The sequence below is a fragment of the Buteo buteo genome, chromosome 17 (genome assembly GCF_964188355.1).
Source record: "Buteo buteo chromosome 17, bButBut1.hap1.1, whole genome shotgun sequence".
Classification (NCBI taxonomy): Eukaryota; Metazoa; Chordata; class Aves; order Accipitriformes; family Accipitridae; genus Buteo; species Buteo buteo.
In genome coordinates, this window is record NC_134187.1 from 26,517,999 (window position 1) to 26,543,392 (window position 25,394).

Here is a 25,394-nt window from a genome sequence, read left to right on the forward strand (position 1 = left end):
TTTAATGGTATGATGAGGCTGGTTAAGATGGTGCTTCCCAAGTTCTTGCTGTTGAACGTGGTTTTGCTGACAAAGATTTCTGTTTAACCACAGCCAAAGTGGTGTCTGATGTAAGAAGAGAAATTAAGAGATTGCACCATTTTACTCATCGACGCTTCAAGGTGATGGGGAGGGAGATAAGTAGATGCGGGGTGATCTGTAAACACAGGATTACAAGGCAGCTTGGCGGTGTGCGCATCCTTCTTGTATTCTCTTGATAAAAGTGAATCATGGGCCTCGCCTAATACGAGCTTGAAGAGAAAGTGTGACATTCAAAGGAAGATTGGTTTCTAGAAGACCTGTAAACAAAAATGTAATGGCAGTCTGTGGGTGGCAATGTGAGTAAGAGCAAACCCACGTTCCTCTCAGAGAGAAACGGTTCTCCATCACCTCTCCCCCTCCACTGGTTTGGTTTCCGTGAGGATGTCGGATACTTCGTGCCATCTTGACTTGTGTTTTATACTGTTAAAATTTTTATGTAAGAGTTTTCTCTTGTGTTGTTGGAATGATGGCTTCCTTACTATCTTGTTTCTGTCAAATGATTTTGAGTGGCAGTAACTGAGTTACTCTCACTTATCTTTTAATTGAATTTTTAATAGGATTCTACTAAAATATCTTCACCTATACAGTATGTTTTAACTGTATTTCTTCTGGAGGAATGCAGAAACCATTGGGTAAAATGTGCATACTTTAAAAGCTGGAGATGACTTCTGAGACTGTAATCAGAGCTCCTGTGAGATTTTGTTCACTGTTTTCTGAATGCAGTATGAAATAGGTGCTTGAAATAAGGGTGTATTTTTCAGACACCATCCAAAGTCAGTCCATGAAAAATCTTCCTTCCTCTTTAATGACTCATTATATCAGTTATGTTGCTTTCCCTGCTTAGATAGCTGTATTGGAGTCACAATATGAAGGTTTTTCTTTAGTTTTATTGAGGTTATCAGCTGCTTTTTTTTACTGGGGCTAACTAATGATCCTGTAATTCACTATGTTGGTATTGTTGGAAGTGAAAACATATATTCCAGTTTTATGTTGTCAAAGTACACGGGCTTGTTTTTTTGTTTTATTTTTTTCCCTAAGGTGTACAAACAGAAACATTTTGGGTTTAGATTTAACATGTGTTTCAAATTTAGTGGAATTCCTTTTTTAATCTAGATTTTATTTAAGGCCTAGCACACTGTCCCCCTTCCCTGCACACCAGGACAGAACATATTCTGTTGTAGGAGACTACTTATTTGCAGTTGCCATATCTGATTTTTATTTTTCCCAGGGACGCTGGAGGATTAGAGCAGATTATAGTGTTGGGATAATGTCTGACTCCTTGTGTTCCATTTAGTCATAAATAAACCCCTGAAAAATCTGAATGTTGCTATGGTGATGTTAGTAAAAGCCTGGGATATGGAGTAAGTGAGCCGCTTAGAAGCGTAATGTCACTTACAGTAATGAGCACGCCGTTGTTAGAACAGTGATGGGTTTACCTGACGCTCTGTAACTTTGGTAGCCCAAGCCAGATTCTGAAAGTGAGTAAGTAAATGCTATTCTTATGAATATGCTCTATTCAGTAACTTGCAACTACTGACCTTTTAACAAATGGAAATTTGTGTTTTGTCTGTTTACTTTCTAGCTTTAACATGTTGAAGTATCGCAGAGAAACAAGCAAAAACTTCAGTCTTTGTATGCTGCCTTTCATATGATGGTCTAGTTGAATTAAAACAACAAAAAAATCAGTTCACAGCAATTTTGTTTTAAACTCTGTAAACACACATTTTTCTTCTGAAAGTGTGGAATATAAAAAGTAAGAAAGTAAGATTGCATTAAAATGTGGTTTTGGTGGTTTTTTTTGTTTTGTTTTGTTTTTTTTTAGTCTTTATAACCTGGCTTCACTGGAACTTAGAGAAAATTTGCTGACATATTTACCTGAGTAAGTGACATTTCATTTGTTTCATTATACTAACATAAAATATTCTTATTCTTAAAATCTGCTAACATATGAAAGTGAATAACAGATAGAAAAAATATTCAGTGCCGATTGACAACATGTATGAGATAAAGCATTGTTTTAGCAACACCGAATTACACTCATTACTTCTAGTTGTACTTGGTTAGTAGCAGGAGTCTGCAGTCTGTGTCAATTGGTTTTGCTCTATAAAAATATTCTGTATAAAATACAGCAGCACCAAACAATTTTTCCTGCACGCATTGAACGAGCAGATCAGCAGTGGGAGTGGTGGTTTGGGTTGTTCTCATACTGAAATTTCGTAACTCTGAAAGTAGGGTAATAGGATCTGAGAGATTTCCACTCTGGCCTTCATAGCATTTAAGTAAGCCTTTGTGTTCAGAGCTAAGTAAACAAAAGCTTCCAAAACCTGGAGATCAAAGGCTTGGTGACAGACTAGGCCTACTGATGTCTGAAGTCTGACTCCACCCACCATGATTTTGGGGGAAAAAAGATACCTAGATGTGTCTGTGCTGGCTTTATTGTGGCAGAGGAGTTGGTGGGCTTTTGTAAGGTTAATCGGGTATCTTATATTTGGGGGATCCTTTTTGGCTGCCTGGAAGAAGCCTCGTTTTTCCCTAGTGAAGGAGTTTCCTTCCTTCACTACCTGGCTGCTTCTTGCAAAGTTTTTGGTGACTCCTATTCTGCTTGTTTAGGTAATCTAATAGATACTGTAATAGATTTAACATATTTTAATAAGAATCTCTTCCCCAGTCCCTTTGGGGTCCTTTCTTCCTGTCAATCTAGCCAGTACCTTGGTTGTGGTTGTTTATAGCTGTGAGCCACAAGGCACTTTAAATGTCAGTGGTCAGAAGATATGAATTACTAGCTAGGTTTTGCCATGTGGTGTCATAATGAAGTTATCACAAATGTTGACAATTTTATTGCTCCTGGAAAATCCTGACTGTCAGTAATGTAGCTGATGAGTCTCACTGGCTTTCTTGCTGCTGTGGTTTTGGGGGAGGTAAGCGAGAGCTCTACAACAGTCTGCTTTTGAAATAGAAGCATGGCCCTCTCTGTTCATGTTCAGAGAACTTCCTTTACATCCTTTTGGGCTTCCCTCTGTTTGCATCCTCAAATCCAACCTGGAACACTTCAGGAATGGATAGATCATGTTGAGAAGGTAAATGATGGATTTATTGAGTATTGAGTCACACTGTTACGTGTGATCAGTATGGGGAATTTTTATCCAGTTGCATAACTGTAAATTCCCCCTAAAAATAAATCTAACCAACTATACTAAACTGTGTGGCGTTGTCCACCCTGAGGGGCTGATGGTTAAAATAAAGAATAATGATTTGATTGCCTATACTAAGTTTTAAGTTTCAAGGGCATACAGTTATACTGACAAACCAAATTATTTTTTTCAGTAAGATATTACTGCAAATAGTCTATGCCCAGTAAAATAACTGTCTGTCTACAATACGTTGTAATTTGAAATATGAGTTTCAGTAAAATGAGCTCATTCAAATACATGAGGTTTCTGTTGGTTTAGTCTGATGTGGTTTTGTTTTGACTTATCTTGTCTCACAGATCACTTGCCCAGCTGCAGCGACTAGAAGAACTTGATTTAGGAAACAATGAACTTTATCACTTGGTAAGAGAACATGCTACTGAAAGTGCATGTTGGTCTTGTTTTACACATCATTTAGATTAAATAGGTTGTAGGATGTCCAAAACTGAAGAAAGAAAAACGTGTGGAGGGAAAATCTTTTTATACATACAGATGAATTTTGGCAGTGAGTTGGTGCTTTCCATATCTGCTTAGTCTTGTTCAGTACAATATTACTTTACCCAAAAAACTGCAGCTGATCTCTAAAAAATGAAAGCGCCGCACAGACTTCTACAGAAAGAAAAAGGAGTGGAAGGGCACAAACTCTTGTCTGCACTGGCAGTTACAGTGAACACATGGGCTTCTGTAGGGAGCTGGACGGGCTGAGCACAGACACATGCTCAACTATTTCCAGGGTGGGAGTAGGAATATTTGGGAAAGGGCTGAGGCAAACTGTTGAGGGCTATAGTGTCTGACATTGTGGCAGACGGATGGACCAGAAGATATGTTACCTCCCTTCAGATGACTCAATTAAAAGCTGGATTTGCAGTAGATAAGAGTGTGCATGCAATTTGTTAGTGCATGTCAGCTAAAGTTTGGTAGCTTGTTAAAGCTGTAACAACTAATTTTTATGATGGAGTTCCCAAATTCTTACAGTCACCGTTGCTGCATTTAACCGTGGTGCCTCTAAACAGTGCTTGGAGTACGGATTGTTTCACTCAGACTGTAATTATGGGGTGGCTGTTTGGTTTTTACTTGAAGCTCCAATGCTACTTAATGTTATTACTTTTTATGTTATAGCCAGAAACAATTGGTGCACTTTTCAATCTTAAAGACCTCTGGTTGGATGGAAACCAATTAGCTGAAATACCTCAGGTAAAGATGAGCTCTACTGATGCTGTTTTGAAGATGCTTTTAAAAGAAAACCTTTTCGTTCATACCTAAAGGAAAGTGATGTAAAATCGAGTAGTTTTCTCAGTTCAATTTGCCTGGGTTTTGTTTTGGATGTGTAAGGGCTTTCTCTTAATAAGTTCCTCTGCAAGGGATTGTACATGATATCCTGTGTTGTCAGACATTTTCTTTTAAACATTTTGACAAAAGAATTGTTTCCTAATAGGCACATTGTTCAATTTAGGATGACACATCCTCTTGTTTACAGTCCTGGCTCAATGATCAGGGAGCCACTAGTTGGCTGAGCTAACCCTCACCTTTTGTGTCTATCTAAATTGCAGTTTTGACAGTTCTGAGGATGAATTTCTGATTCTTTGCAGTCATCTTCTTCCATTCAAATACAGTGTTTGGGAGAAGTACAATAATAGAATTGTTGCCATAAGTAGAAATTCTGATTTATGCAGGCAAACGCCCCATCTGACATCGGTCGTGGGATGAGGGGCCTTAGCATTTAAAGCTTACAGTGCTCTAAATTCCCTTTCTTACGAACTGCAATAACATGTGGGATGGTTTCTTTTCCCTTTTTCCTTTAGAGCCAAGTCAAAACCTGTTTTCTCCTGTTCCTCATGCAGTTTGCCGTTATTTGCTGTATTGATCTCATTGTCAACAGTGTAACTTGGAAATCAGTTACAGTTTAGTGGGTTTTGTTGACTTTGTTGTTGTTGGCTTGGCCTAATAATTTTTTAAGTAGATGTAGTTAAACACTGGTAATCATTCATAAAAGGTCAAGTGTGACTTCAGTAGCTGTTTTTATTGAAGCTGGCTATTACTGTGTATTTTGTCTAATGTCCAAAAGATGAACTTGTAGGATAAAGGGGTGTGTGTGTGTGTGTGTGTGTTTAATGAAAGATCCTTCTGAGAGGCAAACAATTCCAAAATAAAAGGACTGACCTTGTGAGTTGGATCAAGGCTGTCACTGTGTGAAAATTTAATATATGTAAAAGTAGAGGACACTTTTGGCCCAGCCGTTCTGTTCTCCAAAAGATTATTTGGATGGCTAAAATGAGAACTATTCTAGAGTGTGTATAGGGGTATCTGTGTACATGGGGAATGGGAGGGTGCTCTGATGGCTAATAGGAACAAAGGTATTTCTCTGTCAGACTTTTAAGCTAATTGGCAGATTACCTTTGTAAAAAATTAAGTAATCATTAATAATCGTAGATGATGGCAATATAACTTGGCAGTTCAAATATGCTAGCTAGAGCAACACTCCCAATTCCTATTTCTACATTTGTTGCAGGTGGGAGATACGAAGATATGAAATCCCTAGATGTCATGGCATGTTGCTGTATCAGCCAGGAGGGACTAATCCTAATTTGCCTAGGGTTAATTGGGAGTGGCAGACTTTAATTACATGGAGGTTGATAATCTGTAGTTCTGAAAAAACAACTTTGCAGTCTTTAGGAAAACTCCAGTTTTGGCTGGTGCTTGCCTGGGTGTGCTCAGCATACCTTGTCTGACTACTGAAGCCAGTCTTAATAGTTAGAATAAGAAACTGTGACTGAATTACTTGGTTGGTTTATCATATATAAAATGTAATTATTTACTTTTTTCTGCATTTAGAGGTCATACAAAGAATAGCCAATTTAGAGGTTGTACAGAGAATTGTTTTTCTTTCTGGAATTTTCATTGTGATGGTACATTTTTCAAATTGCTTTGTTACGTGTTTAGGCATGACTTAAATTTTTTTTTCTTGTATTGCAGGAAGTAGGAAACCTGAAAAACCTGCTTTGTCTGGATGTTTCTGAAAATAAATTGGAATGCCTTCCTGAAGAAATTAGTGGTCTGACTTCTTTAACAGACTTGCTTGTTTCTCAGAACGTACTTCAGGTCTTACCTGATGGCATTGGTAAGTACAAGGTGAATGCTATCACACAGAACTATTTAATCCACCATATATTGGAAGTAGTTTGTTTTCAAGTCTTTTGAAGTCTTTTTGTGCAAGAGATGAGCTTGTCTCAGGTTGTTGTTTTTTTTTTGCTTAGTATGAAATGCATAGCTCTACTAATTTTGCATTTTAATTGTCTGCATAATAACTACCTCATAATCCTTTTTTGGCCCTCCCTTGATACCTACCTGAGCAAAAGAAAAGTTAATATATCTTCTCTGTTCCTACTGTGTCCATGTCGCCATCATAACTGTTTTAACTTTGTAAAATTCTAGCTTGTAACATGCTGTAGGTCACTTGATAAGACTGACGGACAGTATCACTACAAAAATGACATCCTTTTTAGTAGGGATGTGTAATTATCTTCAATTGGACAATGTGATTAATCCTATACTGAAAGCAGTGGAAGGCTGTTCCAGCTTCAGCCCATTATTCTTCAGCCTTAAGGATCCAAACTACAACTTTTCTGTGTCTGACCCCTTAAAACAGGTTTAATGATTGAGGAATGTTTTCTGAAGCATTACCAGTGTCTTTTTTAAGGTAAGTTTTTTTTTTACCCCTGCAGTAGCTGTGATGAGCAGTCAGCGAGGCATTGTTTCTCTACTACTCATCAGCTGTTTTTCCACTGAGTTTTGTGTTGCAAGAGCATGCCTTCTGCTTGCCAGGATTTTTTTTTTTTTTCCCCCCCAAAAAAATAAAGGTGTAGGGGAGGGAGGACTTGTGAATGTGGTTTAACCGGTAATGTGGAAAAGAATGGACAGACCTTCCCCCTCCCTCCATATGCTATATGAGCTTAAGAAAGGATTAATGTTTCTCTAGAAGTTAAACTTGGGGGAGTGGGGTGAGTAGTGTGAGTCCTACAGTTGGCTAGTGTGTGTTTGATAGAGAGTTGTAGCAGCCTTCTCTGGTGATCTGAGCTGGCCAGTACAGTTGTTGTACGTCAGAAATGGAGCTGTATCTTCCGAAAGGCTACAGCCCAGGCAGCGTGCAAGAGGGGAGCTTGTCTGTAACACCAGCTGGTGAACAAGAGGAGCTGCTGCTTCTTGAGAATCTTGTTAAATGGAGATCCTTTGCTGGGGAAGGGGATTGCAAACAGCCAGGCTGTTTCAGGCCAGGCCTAGTTTGCATGTGCATTTTTTGGATGTATTTTTGTTACAAAGGCTAAAAAAATTGCTACTTATGTGACTATAATAGCTTACTTGTGTTTGGAAAACTGGGTAGGGCTACAGTACTTTATTCTTTTTGTGTAATGCTGGAACTTATTATGTGAAATTGAGAAAATCTGGTATTGTGGTTGACGTGAACCTTGCTGGTCTCTGTGAAAGCTACTGGGAGGAGCTCAGCCGATCACTGAATCCTTGGTTGGATTGGTGGATCTACAGAGCCCTCAAAGCAGGGCTCTCGCCACCACCAGTGGGTCAGGTCAGCTGTGGCTGTGTCTCGCCAAGTCTCAAGCCCCTAACGGAGGTGGCTCCAGCACCCTCTGGGCAGCCTGTGTCAGTGCTCCACCACCTCCCCGTGAGGAAGCTTCTGTTGTCCAGCTGGGACCTCCCACACTTTGGTTTGTGGCCATTGCTGTCTCACCTGCCACTGCAGAGAAGAGTTTGGCTCTGTCACCTCTGTAACTGCCCTTCAAGTAGTTGTGGACTGTTCCTAGACACCACCTTGGCTGCTTCTTTGCTGGAGTAAACAAAGCCAGCTCTCTCAGCCTTAGCTCACATGTGCCCTGGTCATCTTCGTAGCTTTGTACTGGACCCCCATCAGCATCTCTCTTGAATTGGGGAGTCAGGGGGCGAAGACAGGACAGGACATGAAACTGAGCATGATTTTACAGCATGATTTCACTGGTGCCAAGTAGATGGGATATAGTAACTTCCATTGATCTGCTGGCCGTAATTCTCCTAACGTAGTCCAGCTAGTGTTTATTTTATTTCTGGTGAGAGTGCACTGCTCCTTCATATTCAGCCTGGTCCTCACCGTTAAGCTCCAGGTCCTTTCCAGCAGGGCTCTTGTAGAGCCTTGTCACTTGCCAACCTGTACTGGTGCACAGGGTTATTCTGCCCAGGTGCGGAGCTCTGCACTCCTCCTTGCTGAACCTCGGGTTTCTGTTTAGGTTACTATCTTACTGTGTATCAGCTGTCTCTTCATGATTTAGCATCATCAGTGAATTTGATGTGCCAGCCTATTACAGCTATTTCGGACAGTGTGGGGATAGGCAGGGAGGTGTCAGCAGCTAGTGATGTCTCCTGAATTCTCTGTCTTGAGCTCTGCCTGGGTCACCTCTGCTTTGCACCAAAGATCATTCTGATACAAAGGAGCAGAATCATAGAATAGTTTGGGTTGGAAGGGACCTTTCAAGGTCATCTAGTCCAACCCCCCTGCAATAAGCAGGGACATCTTCAGCTAGATCAGTTTGCTCAGAGCCCCGTCCAGCCTGAGCTTGAATGTTTCCAGAGATGGAGCATCTACCAGCTCTCTGGGCAACCTCTGCCAGGGTTTCACCACCCTCATTGTAAAAAATGTCTTCCTTATACAAGGGAGAACAAAGTGAGCTTTCTGCTCTGAAATAGTATTTTGTCCTTCTTGGGGAGAAAACCTTCAAAGAAGTTTGATTTCTATTCTGAAAAATGAACTTGGGTTTTATGTCTGACTAACTGGGTTTTATATTAGGACAAAGAGACCTTGATCCTGTTTTGAGTTTGGGCTGTCACTTCAGTGCAAGCCTTTCTTACTATGGCTGAATAGGCATAGGTGATCTTTTGAACACTCATTTATGAATAAACATTGTATAATTGAGGAAAAAATAGATAATTTTCTTCTTTTTGTAGGCCTTTGGGTAGACATGTGCTTGACCTTTACATGAGGTACCATTCAGATTGCAACTTCAATACAATTTAATATGCTTAAATATTGAATATGAATATTTATATTGAATATGAATTCAGTGATGTTATAAACTTGCAAAAGTAGTGTAAGTGCCGAGTGAAGCAATGCTCGAATTCTTTTTTTTACCTGAAAAAAATTTCATTGTGTTAGAGGATTTCTAAGTTTTGCAGCAGAATGATTTTCTGTAATTAAAGCAGGTATCAGACGATACTAAACTAAACAAATGTGTTGTTCTTTCTCTCCAGGAAAATTGAGGAGGCTTTCCATTTTGAAGGTTGATCAGAACAAACTTATTCAACTAACAGATTCAATTGGAGACTGCGAAAGCCTTACTGAACTAGTTCTAACAGAAAACCAACTGCAGGTAAGCATGGTCCTGACTTCTCAAATGTCTGGTGGTAATAAGACCCGCTGTTAAGTGCTGAATCACTTAGCTTGTAAGGTTACTCAATGTTACCATTGTTAAGTAGCAAGTTTCCTTTAAATGCATCTTATTTCTAACCTTAAATGAATGCTGAAGATCAAGTTGTATGTACTAACAATCCTCCCTTCCAAGGGCTTAAGCAGTTACATATCCGCTCTTGAATCTTTCATGATCAGTAAGGGAATCGGAGCTCCTGGAGCACAGGCATCATTTACTTTGTTGTGTTTTTAATGCGGAGTTTGTGCTGTTGCGCTGTTGCCAACTTTTGCTGTGCATTATCTGGATCAGACTTGCTGGAATTGACCAGAAGCCCTGAGCGCTGCAGAGCTGCTGTTGTACTGTTCCTTGCTCTGCTGATATACTCTGGCCAGATATTAAATATGATATGTGATCAATTAAAATAAAATCTCAGACTTCCTTTCATTAGATATTTCCTTCCGTTATTTTGAAAGTGCCTTCACAGGACACTGACACTTGAAGAGTAGAAGTGTTTATAAAAATCTAGGTTTGAGCATTTCTTAAGTTAGGTTGGTGCTTGGTTGAGTTAGGAGCTTAACCCTTTTGGAAAGATGCCTCTCCAGAAGTCAGTTCACAGCACCTAAGTTAGAAGCTTGCCTCTCAATTAGCTATTTAGGGAGCCTAAAATTAGATAATATGGACATTCTGCATACATGCTTCTGTACTCAGCTGTTGTGCATCTGTTATCTTAGTGCAGAGATAACTCATGAATGAATTTGTATTAGAAACTGACATTCTTGGACATTTCTTCTGCAAGATAAAACCTTGGATCTGCTTTGGAAGGCCTGGTAGTAATGAGGGTTAGCTACACTCCAGTTTTGAAAATAGATCAGTCTATTAATTCATTTTTAAAGTGAGATAAGTTTTGTTCTGACTCTGTGAATTTACAAATTCTGTTTGCATATTATTTTGTTTTTGTTGGCACAGTCGTTGCCGAAGAGCATTGGAAAACTAAAGAAGCTGAACAATTTGAATGCCGATAGAAACAAATTAACATCTTTGCCCAAAGAGGTAAGTTTCGTGCAATTAACTCTCACAGATGCGATTATACAAACAGAAAACTCTTGATTTCAAATGTCTGCAAGAAGTAGCAGGCAGCTTTGATCCACTGGGTATTCTTCCCAGACCAATCACAACCAGAAACTTGTCCATTAAATCTGAACAGCATAAATCTGAACAGCAGCTGTGGTGATTTGGTGGCTTGGAAGTGCAGAATGTCTTTGCAGTTGAACAAGAAGGCTTGGATCTAATTAGCTTGTAACTAGTAATTCCCCATATGGGTGTCGGGTCCAGCACTGTTTGAAGTCTGGGAGTTCTGGTAGAGTGAATGCATTTAAACATCAATATGCGTCTTCTGCGTGTAGTATAAAAATACTGCTGAAGTCTTCCTTGCCTCTTGTGAGCAATAGCAAAAGGAAGGTTTCATATTCTGAAAAATGATTCGGAGTCTTTTTGGTTTTGGAGATCTTGGGACTACTTTAGCCTTTAAATGTGATGACCTGACGTGATCAAGATCACTGATACCTGAAATCTTAAAGCTGTGATCACTAGGACTTCTTGTCTGTTGTAACAGTATATGGGATGAAATGAGGCTAGAATTTCTGTTGTGAAACTAAATATAAGGAAGACCCTACAAGTTTAGGTCAGTGGTAAATTCTGGAAGGAGGTCGGCAGAAGCCGCATCCTGTGACTGGAGCACGAGACTGCAAGTTAGTTCTGTTTGTACTACTGTTTCTCTGTAACTTTTGTCTTAAGTGATTCTCCCCCTTAATTTTTCTATCTGTTTCTAACATGTGACGCTGAGGTCGTAGCTTTTGTTCACCACTTTGAGTCACTTCAGGAGCAGGAGGGGTACGTACTCAGGTGGCAGCTGGTGGATGGGAGTTGAGAGGAGTATCAGGTCTGGCTAGTGAGCACATACTTCTGCTCAGGCCCGCTTACTTACAGAGCTTGGACAGCTTGAGGAGGAGGTGTGAGGAGGAAGTAAAGTGGCTGGGACCTGGGAGATGGGGGAGAGCCAATGGTCTGAAGAAGATGGATCAAGCAGGGGCAGAGGATGCTGCTGTGGCACTGGCAGCTGCAACTCCAATAGCCCAGGTCTGAGCTGCCACAGGTCGGTCACCTAATCAGGGCTCCACAATAGCCCTTATTCTCTTTTACAGATTGGCTTGTACATGTATGTTTGACCGGGGGGAAGATGAGGGAGGGAAGAGAAGATGTGAATACTGTAGCTCCTCTAGCAGACAGTGTCTCCTCAGCAGAGGTGCTGCTGGTTCTGAACAGAAAATTGCAGAGGATTTACCCAGATGGGTTGCACGAATGCTAGCAAGAGGCAGGACCTTGGGAAAACCATGTTTCCTGGTTGGGATGTGATGGCAATTTTGATCTTGTGCTCATTCAGCAGAAAACTTGCCGTGTCTTTACGAAGAACTTAATTTAATACATTATGCAGGTGTCTTAAACTATCTGTAGGTGAGACTTGTACAATTTTGTGTCTAGTCCACCTTTAAGCAGAACTGCTCTGAGTTTGTTATAGTGTGTAAGGTTTTACTGATACACTTTATTTCCAGATTGGCCACTAGTAGCTTACATAGTGTATAAACACTTTTCTTAGTTAATGAATTTCATGGTATTGGAGATGGTGCAGGAGGGCAAGCAGTGTGGCTTGGAAGGAGCAGGGACAGGAGCAGTTGAGAAAAGACTCGGCTTCAGACGCAGGTAAAGCAGGGTGAATATGGAGTGTGTCTGTTTGGGAGTGAAGTGAAGAACAAGAACGTGTGTGGAGAATGTTAGTGCACATGAGGGAGAGGGGAGGGGACACCAGCACAAGGGGTGGGATAAAGTCAAGGATGACCGCGTTTGGAGAAGGTGGGTGATGAGGAAATCTGGAATGAGGTATCTGGAATGACGTGAGCTGGGGAGTTCTAGAAAGTCCAGGAAATAAAGATGGGAGAGGGTGATTCCCAGGGAGCTTGGCAGAGAAACAGAAGAAACAGAGCCCCTTGGTATCACTCCTTTGAAATAGATTTTCTTTTTTTTTTTTCCCCCTGTAAAGGTCTCCACACCTATGTATCTTTCTCAGTAGAGCAAACACTTCGAAATTACGTTTAATGTAAGATTTCCAGAATGTTTCATTAAAGTATGTTTTGCTCTGTGGATTTTAAAAATTCTTTTATTTTTTATTTTTAAAGGAAGTCAGTCCTCCTCCAACTGGAGGGTCATATAGACCCTCTAGATTAGTGGGTTTGAATTCCAAGCTGGTAATGGTAACAAATAGAAAGCATAAACAACTGATGCAGTGGTTTGTCTCAAAAATACTGTTAATATGCATGTATTGCAGAACCTACCGTCTAGCTAACAAGACTTTTCAGTTTCAGTGTTTCAAGTTTCAGTTTCAATTCCTTGTGCTTAGGCTGTGCAATAAAATACTTTTCCCTCAAAGTTTTTAGATTGCCTTCTAAGAGCGCTGAAATGCTAGTTTTGAAAACAGAAAGAAATCTACTGCTCTCTGCTCATGTTTTCTTTGTTCCTGGAGCTGCATTTTCTTTGTGTAGTATTTTTCTTAACCAGTAGCTTTTTGCTTTAAACCAAACACCACTATTTCTGAAGTATAAGTTTTTTGGTTAAAATTCAGAGGAATTCAGTGAAGAGTCACATTTCATAGCTCTAAAAGAAAAATGTTCTGCGTAAACAGAGTGCACAGGTATAATGAGTGCTGTTTGCTGTTGCAGAAAGCATCCATACGAGCAGCTTCAGGTGTGCTGATAATGGCAAAAATTTTGTGTCTTAATGAAATGTTCAACTTCCATTTTCCTTCTTATCTTTACTGACTTGGAAAAAAACCCACCCAAAATGCATTGGTAGAGCACCTAAGGAAAACTGAAAAATGTGTCACCCTTTTTCTGTCTGTTGGAAGGTTCTGCTTGACAGTGAGAAAGCATACCATCTTTTTAATTTATTTTCATCTCAAACTGACTAATTAATATTTAAAGCTGGGCACAAGCTTCTGACAGCAGTCATTTTCAGGACCCCTGCCTGCTGTGAGTTGCTTAAGATGTCTCCTGAGATAGTATGGTGAAGATTGGGGTCTCAGACCTTTGCACATCAATCAGTATTAGTACTTGTACACTGATTCCCCCTTCACAGAAGCAGAGGCAGAAGTAGAGTATGCACTGCAGATATTCTTGCTCAGTATCTTCCCCTCTTTTCCTTTCCTTCTTTTCCTTCCCGCCTTTTCTCGTTCTTTCTCTGCCTTACAGAGTGCTAGAACAACTGTGCATTTGTGTTCTTCATCCTTATAAGAAATGGGTATGGGACAGGCCTTTACTGGTGTCTGTTGGAGAGGGACAAAGACATAGTTTGGTAATGTGTACAGGAAAAAATGGGACTCTACCAGGGAGGAGAGTACATGTAACAAATATCATATCTACTTGCTGATGTCTCTGTCCTTCCCTCCAAAATTAGTTCTGTAGCAGAGAGCTTTTATAGATATGATGGCAGAAATTATGTGCCTGCTCTATATAACCTGGCGAGATAATCTGAGTTCTAGCCTTTTTGTGGTGGTGTGCGGGGTTTTTTGGTGGTTGTTGGGTTTTTGAGGCTTTTTTGTTAGCAGTTCAGTAGCACTGGATTTTGGGTCAGCCTGTCAAACCATTACATTGCCAGATTGTTGCAATGCACGCTTGTAAAACCAGTCTCTACCTTTTGGTCTAAGATTTCTTGACTTGAGATTATTGAGAAGCTTGTATGCAAATATTGCTTCAGAGTTTCCTGGTTCAAAGGTTCTTCTGTATCTGGTGCCAATATATTATAAGGTAAAACGTCAAACAGCTGAATGTCTGACCAAGACTTGAGTCACTGACAGATTTCATCTTCAGTATCTCGCAGCTTGATCCCTCTCTCGCTAAACTGAGTGGCGAAACAAACTTCGGCAAGAACTGAGAATGTCTAAACCTGTTCATAGTTACAAATGTTTTTCCCCTTCGACTTGAAAGACCTGCCTGGTGACTCTTGGGTATTGAAATCCCACCCTGGCACTGGAATGATGGTGAAACTGGTGTGTTGATTTTGGCACTTGCATAAATAACCTCCTTGGAATGTTTTCCAGTTCATGTGCTTTTGTTAATGAGTCTCTACAACCTGCAGAGATCTGGTAATGTGTCCTTCCTGGCTCTGAGGTGTATCGTGGCTGAGAATTATTACTACAGTAGGTAAAACTGCAGGGTTTTTGTTTGGTTTGTTTTTGTTTTTGTTTTTTTTTTTTTTTCTTCAGTAACTGTGCTTTTTACATTTTTCTTATCTTTTTTTTTTAAGCAAGTTGGGGCCACTTTGTTGTTTCTGGTTTTAACTTCCAATGTCCTGTCCCTTCCCTCATTTGTGTAAAAGTATGTGTTTGTGTGTCTCAAAGGGACAAAAGGCCCTAAGGAAAAATGCAGGAAAACTTGTCTTGAGTTAGAGGGCAGAGAAGCAATATTGCTGTGTTCCTCCCATACTATTCACAAGTGGTGCAGGGGGTGTTGAAGTGAGTTTGCAGAAGATTTTCCTAGCCAATTTAAAGTTAATAATAATAGCTAATAATAGTGAACTGGGCAGTTTCTTCCACCTCTAAATGTATTCTGTGCTTGCAATTAAAGAATTAATCTATTGTATCCGGGGCCAAGGAAAATTCTGACTTTATTTACTTTGAATCCAAACAAAATTTTGGTTATGACACCCTGGAAAAGATTTTACAGCAAGATAGGAACTCTGTTTAAATTCCCAATGTATTTATCCAAGTTGTATCAGCCTAGAGAGATTTCTTCATGCTGACAGCTGTATTGAGAGTTGAGTAAAAGAGATGTGTCACTGGACTTTAAATAGTCACATGCTAAAGAATAATCATTGTAGTAGTTGTCATAATGTCGTATTTTTTTGCATTGCTGTGATGGGTTGACCCTGGCTGAACACCAGGTGCCCACCGAAGCTGCTCTGTCACTCCCCTCCTCAGCTGGACAGAGGAGAGAAAATATAACGAAAGGCTCATGGGTCGAGATGAGGACAGGGAGGGATTACTCACCAATTACCGTCACGGGCAAACCAGACTCAACTTGGGGAAAATTAACTCAATTTATTACCAATCAACCAGAGTAGGGTAATGAGAAATAAAACAGAATCTCAGAACACCTTCCCTCCACCCCTCCCTTCTTCCCGGGCACAACTTCACTCCTGGATTCTCTACCCCTACCCCCCAGCGGCGCAGGGGGATACCACACTCTTCCCCTGCTCCACTGTGGGGTCCCTCCCACGGGAGACAGTCCTTCACAAACTTCTCCAATGTGGGTCCTTCCCACGGGCTGCAGTTCTTCATGAACTGCTCCAGCGTGGGTCCCTCCCGTGGGCTGCAGTCCTTGAGGCACAGACTGCTCCAGTGTGGGTCCCCCGTGGGGTCGCAAGTCCTGCCGCAAACCTGCTCCAGCGTGGGCTCCTCTCTCCACGGGGCCACAGGTCCTGCCAGGAGCCTGCTCCAGCGTGGGCTTCCCACAGGGTCACAGCCTCCTTTGGGCATCCGCCTGCTCTGGCGTGGCGTCCTCCCTGGGCTGCAGGTGGAGATCTGCTCCCCCGTGGACCTCCCTGGGCTGCAGGGGGACAGCCTGCCTCACCATGGTCTTCCCCACGGGCTGCAGGGGAATCTCTGCTCCGGCGCCTGGAGCATCTCCTCCTCCTTCTGCACTGACCTGGGGGTCTGCAGGGCTGTTCCTCTCACATATTCTCACTCCTCTCTCTGGCTGCCTTTGAGCAGTTTTTTCCCCCTTCTTCAGTCTGTTCTCCCAGCGGTGCTACCGCTGTCGCTGATGGGCTTGGCCTTGGCCAGCGGCAGGTCCGTCTTGGAGCCGGCTGGCATTGGCTCTGTTGGACATGGGGGAAGCTTCCAGCAGCTTCTCACAGAAGCCAGCCCTGCAGCCCCCCCACTACCAAAACCTTGCCACACAAACCCAATACAATTGCTTATACCTGTGTGAAAGATGCTAACTGGTAAAGGACAGCAGAATTGATTCATAGCTTTTAAGAAGTTAACAGTCGCTGACATGAAAAGGTGTTATTCAACTAACATAACTTGAAGGTCTTCTAAGCTTCCCACCTTTAATTTGTGTTTTGGCTTTAGAGCACCAACAGCGTGAGGATGCGCCATTGTAATCAGTGGAATTTGGTCTGTGGTGATGAACGACTGTAAATGATGGCTGGGCTCAAGAGAGGAAGTGAATGGGAGTTTTGGGGAGGGATCTAAATGGGAAGAGAGGGATGAATCTGTACACTCTTCTTGGGTTTATCTCCAGAAAGCTGCAAAGGCATCAACAGCAAGAAAAATCAAATAGCAGCCACCAGGGTATTGTAACAGAGAAGCGCAGTAAAAGTTGAGTGATCAAAAATACGCAACTGATGCAGGTGTCAAAACAACAGTGTCTCAGCAGTAGAGAAGAGGATTCATCAGAAACATCAGCAGAGAAGTGATGTGATAAGACTTACAGTTCTGGAGGACTGTTTAAGATGGACTGGCAGTGGGTATGTGGATGCCAAAAAAGCAGGAGGCTGAAGTGGTGAATGCTGGTCATGATCAGAATGTAGAGGGGAGTTCGAGCAGCCAAACTGACATCCTCTCTATGTATGCCCAAGCCGTGCATCTTTTCCAGAACAAGGAAGCTGTTAGAAAGATGAGCCTCAGACTGAGATAGAAGAAAAGATAAAAAAAATCCTCCATAGGGGTAGAGTTTTGTGTGGAACCCAAAGGGGTCCTAGTGACGCTCATCCCCTGAAGCAAGTCCACCTGAATGCAAATGAGCAGTTTTGTTCAAACTTTACAGTACTGTAAAGTCAGTGATCTCAAAATTAGCACTTCGTAGTAATGATCAATTTCTGCCTGGTGTGTGGGTTTTGTTTCTGTGGCTTTGGTTTTGTTTTTTATCTGGGCCGACTGTTCTTTGGAGGTGATGGGATGAGACAAGTGAATAACTCTAAAAGTTGCTAGAATGAAATAATTCCCAAGAATATGACTTAGACATGCACAACTCCTTTGAGGCCTTTTCCTGATGTCTAGCTCACTGCAGAAGAACGTGAGGACTTCTTTAAGGCTCCAGTCTTTGGAACAGTTACTCATGTGCCTAGAACTAAGCACATGCTTGTCCCCATTAATTGAAGTCTGTGCTCAAAATAAACTATGTGCTTAACTGTTAAATGGGCTTGTGGTCTCAACTGTGTACTTGGTGCCTATGTGGTGGTTTGGCAAAGTCTGTTTTAAGCATGTGATCAAACCCTTGGAAAGCATGGCTCTTTGTCAGTTAATGACTCTCAGCCAAACCAGCGACGTTCTGATACCGTATTACTTCATGGTGGTCACAATGATGTTTTCCTTTCAGCATGCCATTTAGTGTGTGCACTTTGCCTCAGTGGTACCACTTCGTGTTTAGGTTTTCAAACGTTAGACCTGGTGTCTTTCTGTACTGCTGGATGGGTGTGATCTTTTTTTGAAATGACAAAGATTTTAGTTTTTTTTAAACTGTCAGCTTGTCTTTTTTCTCTGTGAAATCTCACCTGATGCTGCTTGTAAGATGCTGCCTTCATTTTCTAAAAACAGTTTCATAAAAAAATTCAGTGTCTGTTATCTCCCCCCACTACCCTATTAAAAAAAAAAAAGAAAAAGGGTCTTCGCTACCTCTGAATGAAACAAAACCTTCGAACAATTGCCTATTGACTGATAGAGCAAAGTTAAAATAACTGAAGTTAAAATAACCTAGGAGTTCTAACCCTCTTTGGCAGTAGAAGAATGTATGTTCTGTCTCCATTTGTTGGCATGCAATTCTCCAGTATGGATAAAAAAAAATAAATTGAACATCTCTTGTATTTTCTTAATTGTTAGCCGCTTGGAAAATTATGGGTCAGGTAAATTGATAACCCTGTAAGTATTATTCAGTCCACGGTTCTACTGTTACCTTTCATTAAACTGCTTTAAATGCATGATGACTCAGGCTGGCTGGTTCCACTGCTGCATTTTTCCATTGTCAAAAGTATAGAAGTTTTGGTCTCATCAGGGCTGCATGGCTTTATGTTGTTTGTTTGGCTAAACTGTTTGGATCTCCATGCTCCAAGACTGAATAACGCAAAATTCATTCATGGAAAAGTGAACACTTTGTGTACAGTTAGGGCATCAGTTGCCAGCTCATCAACATTCACTAATTGTATCTCTTGCTTTTCACAGCTCTTCGTGTTAGATACACCAATCAGACACTTAGTGTTTGTGTATATATATACATTTTATTTTTTTTCTATATGGCACTGTATTCTGTGAATGCGTCAAGGCACATTATTTAAGAATCTATACACACTGTAAAGTGAATAGCAGAATTGTTGCACTAAGAAATGTTTGCTTGCTATTTGAGTGCTGGTTTCTAAGGACTTTGATTCACGAGCTGAGATGGCTAACAAGGTTGCTACTCCTAGTGTGCATGCAGGGCTGGGAAAGCTGATACTCTTGTGAAATAGCTGCATCTTAGAGTGCAGTGATTTGAGGGGAAACCATCCCAGATTTTGTTTTGTCAGAATGTTATGCTGTAACTTTGCACTGTAAATAGCTTGTGAATCAGAAGCCCCGAGCAGCTGATTGCTGCTTTCTGCCATTAAAACATATTTATGGTACAAAGGAAGATGAGTGGGGTATAAATATTCCATTTGTTTGTTTTATTTTCGAAGTCAGAGTTGCATCCTTTAAAAAATGGCTTTTTCCTTGGTAAATAGTATAGGTTAAATCAACATGATTTTTACTTTGACTAGTGGAAAAGCATTTGTGGTCTTTGTCTGTAATCTCAAACTTGGGTTTGGACTGAATTGTGGATTTTGCAAAGACAGAACTGACAGTTAACTAGAACACATAATTTCAGCTCAGATCTGGGGACTCCTGACCAAGGTGTAGTGACATGTTGGCTATATTGTGACAGAAGAACCTTCTTGCATGTGTGTGACTATAGAAGTCCTCTAATTTTTGAACTAAGACCTTTCAGTAGGTTTGCTGTCTATAGTTAGGTTCTAAGTCCGCTTAACTTGAAAGCTTCAAAAGGCATTGGGATATTTTGCCTCTAATACCTGGAGTAAGAGAAGAAACTTTTTTTTTTCCCTTCTCATGGTGAGTTTTGGAACTGGCAAACAAACAGCAGTGCTTTTTGAAGCTCCATATGATAAGCAAACAAAGGTAAGTTTCCTTTGTGAATAGGAACAAAGAGTTACTTGAACCAGCTTTCAGGTTGCTAAAACTAATAATCTTGGTGTTTATAGGAGTAGTAATTGCCATCTGGAACAAAAAGGTGGAATGTGGTTTTTTTTAAATCAAATGTAGAGGGTTTATTTTTCTGAAAACATGTACCTTTGATGCACAATACAGATATTTTAAGGGTAAAACTGAAAAATCCCATCTTTTGTACCCCAAAATTAGCTTGGGAATGCAGATACTTACATTTGATTAAATTGGTAGAGACAGAGGATATTAGACTAAATTGCCCAGTTCATATGGGAATCATCTTGAAATTAGATGCTTCTATTAAAACAGGGCATCAAAGATGTTACTCATAAAGTCATCTGCTTTTTGTGAACTCTTCATTACTCTTTGTGGACTCAATAAATGTTGGGAGTTGATTGGTGTATTTAGCATTTTGCCTTGCCTAAAGCCCAGTCGCACTCGCTTGTATCTGAAGTTACCATGGGGAAAGAAAGAATTAACATGTAAAACATAGAGCTAGAAAAAGTTGAAAGATAAAGCTAGTATTTTTTGTGAGGGCTGTCTACAAAGTGGCATCTGTGTGGTTACTGATCTCTTCCTGGCATGAAAGGCTCTAAAAGGTACCTATTTGTAGAGGTACACGTTATTCGCAGATACAAATGTTCAAGAAACTGCTCCAACAGGCTTGCTTCAGGTCAGACTTCTTTTAAGCTAACACTTGTTTGCAGTCTGTACCTCCGGGTGACGTGTCTGGCAGGCATCGTAACGTGAATGCTCTGTGACATATTACGTGACCCATACTGCATGCCTTTGTTTATACTGTCATACTGCAACAAAACCAGACTTTGTTTTTGTTTTTTTTTTTTTTCCCCTCTAATATAGATTGGGGGGTGCTGCAGTCTTAACGTCTTTTCTGTACGTGACAATAGATTATCTCGAATTCCCTCTGAAATTTCACAAGCCACTGAACTTCATGTCCTGGATGTTGCTGGAAACAGGTAAGAGATTTTTGTATTGTCACATTCTTTTGCTGGATTTATTTAATTCTTTCTAACATCAAAAGATTATATGTCTAAGAATGCAGTAACAAAAAAACAATTATGACTTCTGTGTTAGCGTTACTGATAAAATTGTCAAAGTAGTCTTCCCCTTTGGCCCAAAGTAGCATAAATTGTGTATTGTCATGAGTACATTTTCTCGATTGCTTTGACCCTGAGGAAAAGACAGGATTTAAAAAAAAAAGAAAAACCTCTGGATTTTTATATTTCTGAATTAACACTGAGAATCTAGGCAATTTGGTAGTGCTTCAGCTGAAACTACCAGCCTTAATGTCAAGTAACACTAATATTGAGTGTCTTATCTTAGAGATACAGTACAAGTAACAAATAATGCCACTTTGATCTTGCAGCTTCTCATGAATCTTAGTTGATATGCTTCAGACATCAAAATGCAAAAAGGAGTGGATTGAAGCATAAACCAGCAAATTAGTTCCATTGCTTAGTAGGAAGTGAAATGGGGGTGGGGAGAGAAAAATCAAATGGCATCTCATCTATGCAATATAATTGCCTCATAGGCACTTACATATTTCTGTTCTGGCGATTGTGTATATATAAGGCTCCAAAGCAGAAGCAGCTGACTGCCTTCCAGGGCATTCTACTGCAGTAGAAAAAGCTCAGCATTGTTTTATATGTTATTCACAGCTACAGAGAATTACGGTATAAAGTTGCAGATTCTTTTGTAAAGAATGGAGTAGTTGGAGTTGATGACCACTGCAATGCCTTCTGTTAGAAGCATTAATCTCAATCCTATTTATTCCAACCTAGGGATATACACTTAGGAGTTGACTTCATGACCATTTATTAAGTCTCCAAGAGATTGCCCTGACTTTTTTACTTTTCTTTTTTGAACTAGGCTGACGTATCTTCCCCTTTCACTGACTACCTTAAAGCTGAAGGCTTTGTGGTTGTCTGATAACCAGTCCCAACCTTTGCTGACATTTCAGACTGACACAGACCCTGAAACAGGAGAAAAGATTTTAACATGTGTATTACTTCCTCAAATGCCTTCTGAGCCTGGTCACCAAGGTAGGTGCCTAGAGTCAGTTTTTCATTACATATAGAAGTACTACTTCGTTTACTGTGTTGTCTGTTCCATAAGTGTTTGTAAAACATGCATAAGCTCTAACGAGCAAAGTTCTGGTTGAATATTCACTTTTAAACTTTTTTTTTTTTTTGTAATCATAGTAGTTTTCAGAAGACTTTGAAAAACATGGCTGTGAGTGTTATTGAAAACACAGTGACACCAGCTACAATAAATAAATTACTGACCTGGAAGAAGACTTAATCGTATCGTTATTCTGAGGCTTGCCAGTGGGCCAAGTAGTGGTGTCCATATTTGTGTACATTGATTATACATCTTAAATACATATATATGTAGTGAAAATTGGTGGCTTTCCAGCTACGATCTCTTTACCAGAAAAATAATTGCATAGCTAGTAAGGAGCGGTAGACATTTTACTTTTTCGCAAGCTAATTTTCTTTCAAGCAAAGATGCTGTACAGTAACTTTATTATATTCTTCAACAAGTGTAGAATTGCAGTATAAGTTGCTATTACCTTTTGTGCTGAAACTTGCCTCTGGGTCAGGTGGAACCATAAACTCTTTTTCACTGTTGGCTGGGTTGCTGCTCCAGTAACTTCTGAATGTTTTTTGTCCTCAAGCTTTTATAGCTATGTGTGAACATTCAAGGGGATTTATCTGAGCTAATATTTAAACCTGTGCTGTAATCACTGGAGAGTAGTTTATCCCATCCAAGAACAGACTTTTAGAAGAAATCACGTGGATTCTTCCCACTGAGTACAAAGTGGGCCTGAAGAGAAAAGCTCAGCTGTAGGTATCTGTATTGTAGGTACCCAAACTTACCTAGATTAATTCCACTCTTTCAATACTATGCAGCTGGAGCAAATAGAAACCGTTAAAGCAGTAGAAATGTAGAAATGGCTCTGTTTTGTGTCAGCTTCTGGATTTTAGGAATACAAATTGCATTAAGAATTAAAATAAGTAAATGAATTAACCCCTTTGGATTTGGAGAAGATTAAGCTAGTTCAAGAAGAGCAACTGAGGTAGACTGACTTTCTCTAAAGCCCTCACTACTAGAAGTTAGATTTCCTCCTCTCCAGATGAATCTCATGGCTTCAAGGGTGGAAGGCTTGGATGTGTATGCCTGACAATACTGAAAGGATGAGGTCAGTAAAAGCGATGGTCCTGTGTTACACAATGCCATTTAGGGAACTGGCTAATGTTGTATGGCAGCCATGATCCAGAAGAAAAGCATATATAGTGTCAAGTATACTAAATTATATAATCAGTACTCTAAAACTGCCACAAACTTGAAACAGTCCAACTACAGAAAATTCTCATTAATAGAGAAACTATTTATTGTGTGTACTTGATAACAGAAAATTAATGCAAGTTCTGTTTTCTATCAAAAAAATAGAAATAGGCAATTGTAAGTCTTCGGTGAGTGATTGGTTGGATATTGCAGTTATTAACAATATAACATGTTGATGTTTTAGATTTGCTCTGAGTCTTTAGTCACATTTTGCTGTTCTAACAGATAACCTACCACGATGTGGTGCACTGGAGAGTTTGGTAAACGAAATGTCAGATGAAACATGGAATGAGAGGGCAGTGAATAGAGTCAGTGCAATTCGCTTCTTAGAAGATGAAAAAGATGAAGAGGATAATGAAATGGTATGTTTTCCAAGCCTTTGGATACCTGCAGATGCTGTGACTTTAATGCAAAAGTGTAAAAAGTATCTGAGCTCTCTTGTGGTAAATATTTCAGCTGTGACTGCATGCTTTTTGTGTACATTTGTAGCAGAAACTGTTCATGCTGACTGCTGAAACTTTTTTTTTTTTTCCCTGCTTTGAATATAACTTATGTTCTAATGCAGGACAGTCTTTGTTTTGCTTTTTTTTCCTGTGTCTGCTCAGGATGTTTTCTTTCCAGAAACAAGATAGGATATTTCCCTGCATCTGTGAAGCTTTACTGCCTGAAAGTGTATAGGGTCTAATTTAGGATTCCAGCACTCTTGCATGTGTATCCATTAAGTTTGCCATTGTTTGTCTCTCTAATTTCTATTTCCAGTCTCCTTCTTTCTCTCTTTATTTCTTCTTTTTTTTTTCCCCTCCACCATTTGCATTGAAACAACCATAGTGTCTATAAACAGCAAGAACTTTGCTCATTAGTTTCCCACTTAAAGGATGTGGGAACATCTGTCACTGTACTTATAAGACCTCTTCATTAAGTTGGGCTCTGCATGTCCTGAAGATCAAAATGCAACATGATCTTTAGCTTTACTAACTTTCATTAGCAATTAAAAGTCTTTGTGAAGATTAAGACTGCTTCAATCAGATTTTCAGTATGCTTCTCTGATGCTCTAAAAACTTACTGGTGGTCCTTATTAGAGCTCAGCTTGAGATACTTCAGGGCACTGTCGGATTGTAGCGCACTAGAAACATGGTCTTACTTTAAAAAGTGCCTATAAAAGTTCTTAGTTAGTAGGGAAATGAACATGTAAATTTTCAAGCAAGGTGGTTGCTTAATCTAAAGCAGCAGAAACTAAATGTCTCTGACAAGCATGGTTCGTAGACTGACTGGTAAGGGAGTTCAGAATGACGCTTCTTAACAATTTTGCCAACCTGAGAATGTCCATACAATAATGACGGCTCAGGTGTTAATGACAACTGCTTTCAGTCATGGTATTACAGCCTGACTTGAGGCAAGAACCTTTTTAGGGGAAAAAGAAGTTTATGATTCTACTGGGGAGGAGGAAGGGTGGATTTCCAAAGCAGTCTTGACCAATGCACCCATTTATGGGTCATCAGTTCCACTGTAATCTGCACAGTGTACGTGTATACCACTGAAAAGTAATTGCATGTATATGTGTATTGTACGGATACATATTTGTGCAATTATTCTTGGTGTTCTGTTGGTCTCTAATCTGGATGCTAACTGGGGTTTTTGTAAATTTTGTTTTCCTTGTAAAGGTTTCAGCACAATGATATTAAATGTTCTTGTGTCTAAGATGGTAGAGAAATGCTCCCTCTTCTTCCTTTCAAGATATTTATTCTCAACTGTCAAGAGAACCAAACTGTGTGGTGGGGCTGGAAGGCATACAGACCTCCACACAAACATGTATTTGACACTGTAAAGAGATCTTGCGGGATTCTTTCAAAACCAGCTGAATGATTTTTGTTTGAAATGTGATCTTAAATCACTTGGATGGTTGTTTTTTTTTGGGGGGGGGAAATTCCCAACTATATTTATGAAAGAATCTTCACTTCATAACTTGTAATTGTACTTCACTTGAGTAGCTTTCAGATTAGTAGGTCAAGA

General features: G+C 40.1%; 1 protein-coding gene across 4 annotated transcripts in view; it reads left to right on the plus strand.

Moving 5' to 3' along the window:
- Nucleotides 1–25,394, plus strand: part of LRRC1 (leucine rich repeat containing 1) — a 104,209-nt gene that overhangs the window by 48,367 nt on the left and 30,448 nt on the right. For all 4 annotated transcript variants that reach the window (XM_075049312.1, XM_075049313.1, XM_075049314.1 and 1 more), the window contains exons 5-13: nt 1,904–1,960; nt 3,569–3,632; nt 4,389–4,463; nt 6,243–6,387; nt 9,558–9,676; nt 10,682–10,765; nt 20,877–20,992; nt 21,906–22,078; nt 23,610–23,746. In XM_075049312.1, coding sequence (XP_074905413.1) covers nt 1,904–1,960; nt 3,569–3,632; nt 4,389–4,463; nt 6,243–6,387; nt 9,558–9,676; nt 10,682–10,765; nt 20,877–20,992; nt 21,906–22,078; nt 23,610–23,746 — 970 coding nt within the window. The remainder of the gene's footprint in view (nt 1–1,903; nt 1,961–3,568; nt 3,633–4,388; nt 4,464–6,242; nt 6,388–9,557; nt 9,677–10,681; nt 10,766–20,876; nt 20,993–21,905; nt 22,079–23,609; nt 23,747–25,394) is intronic.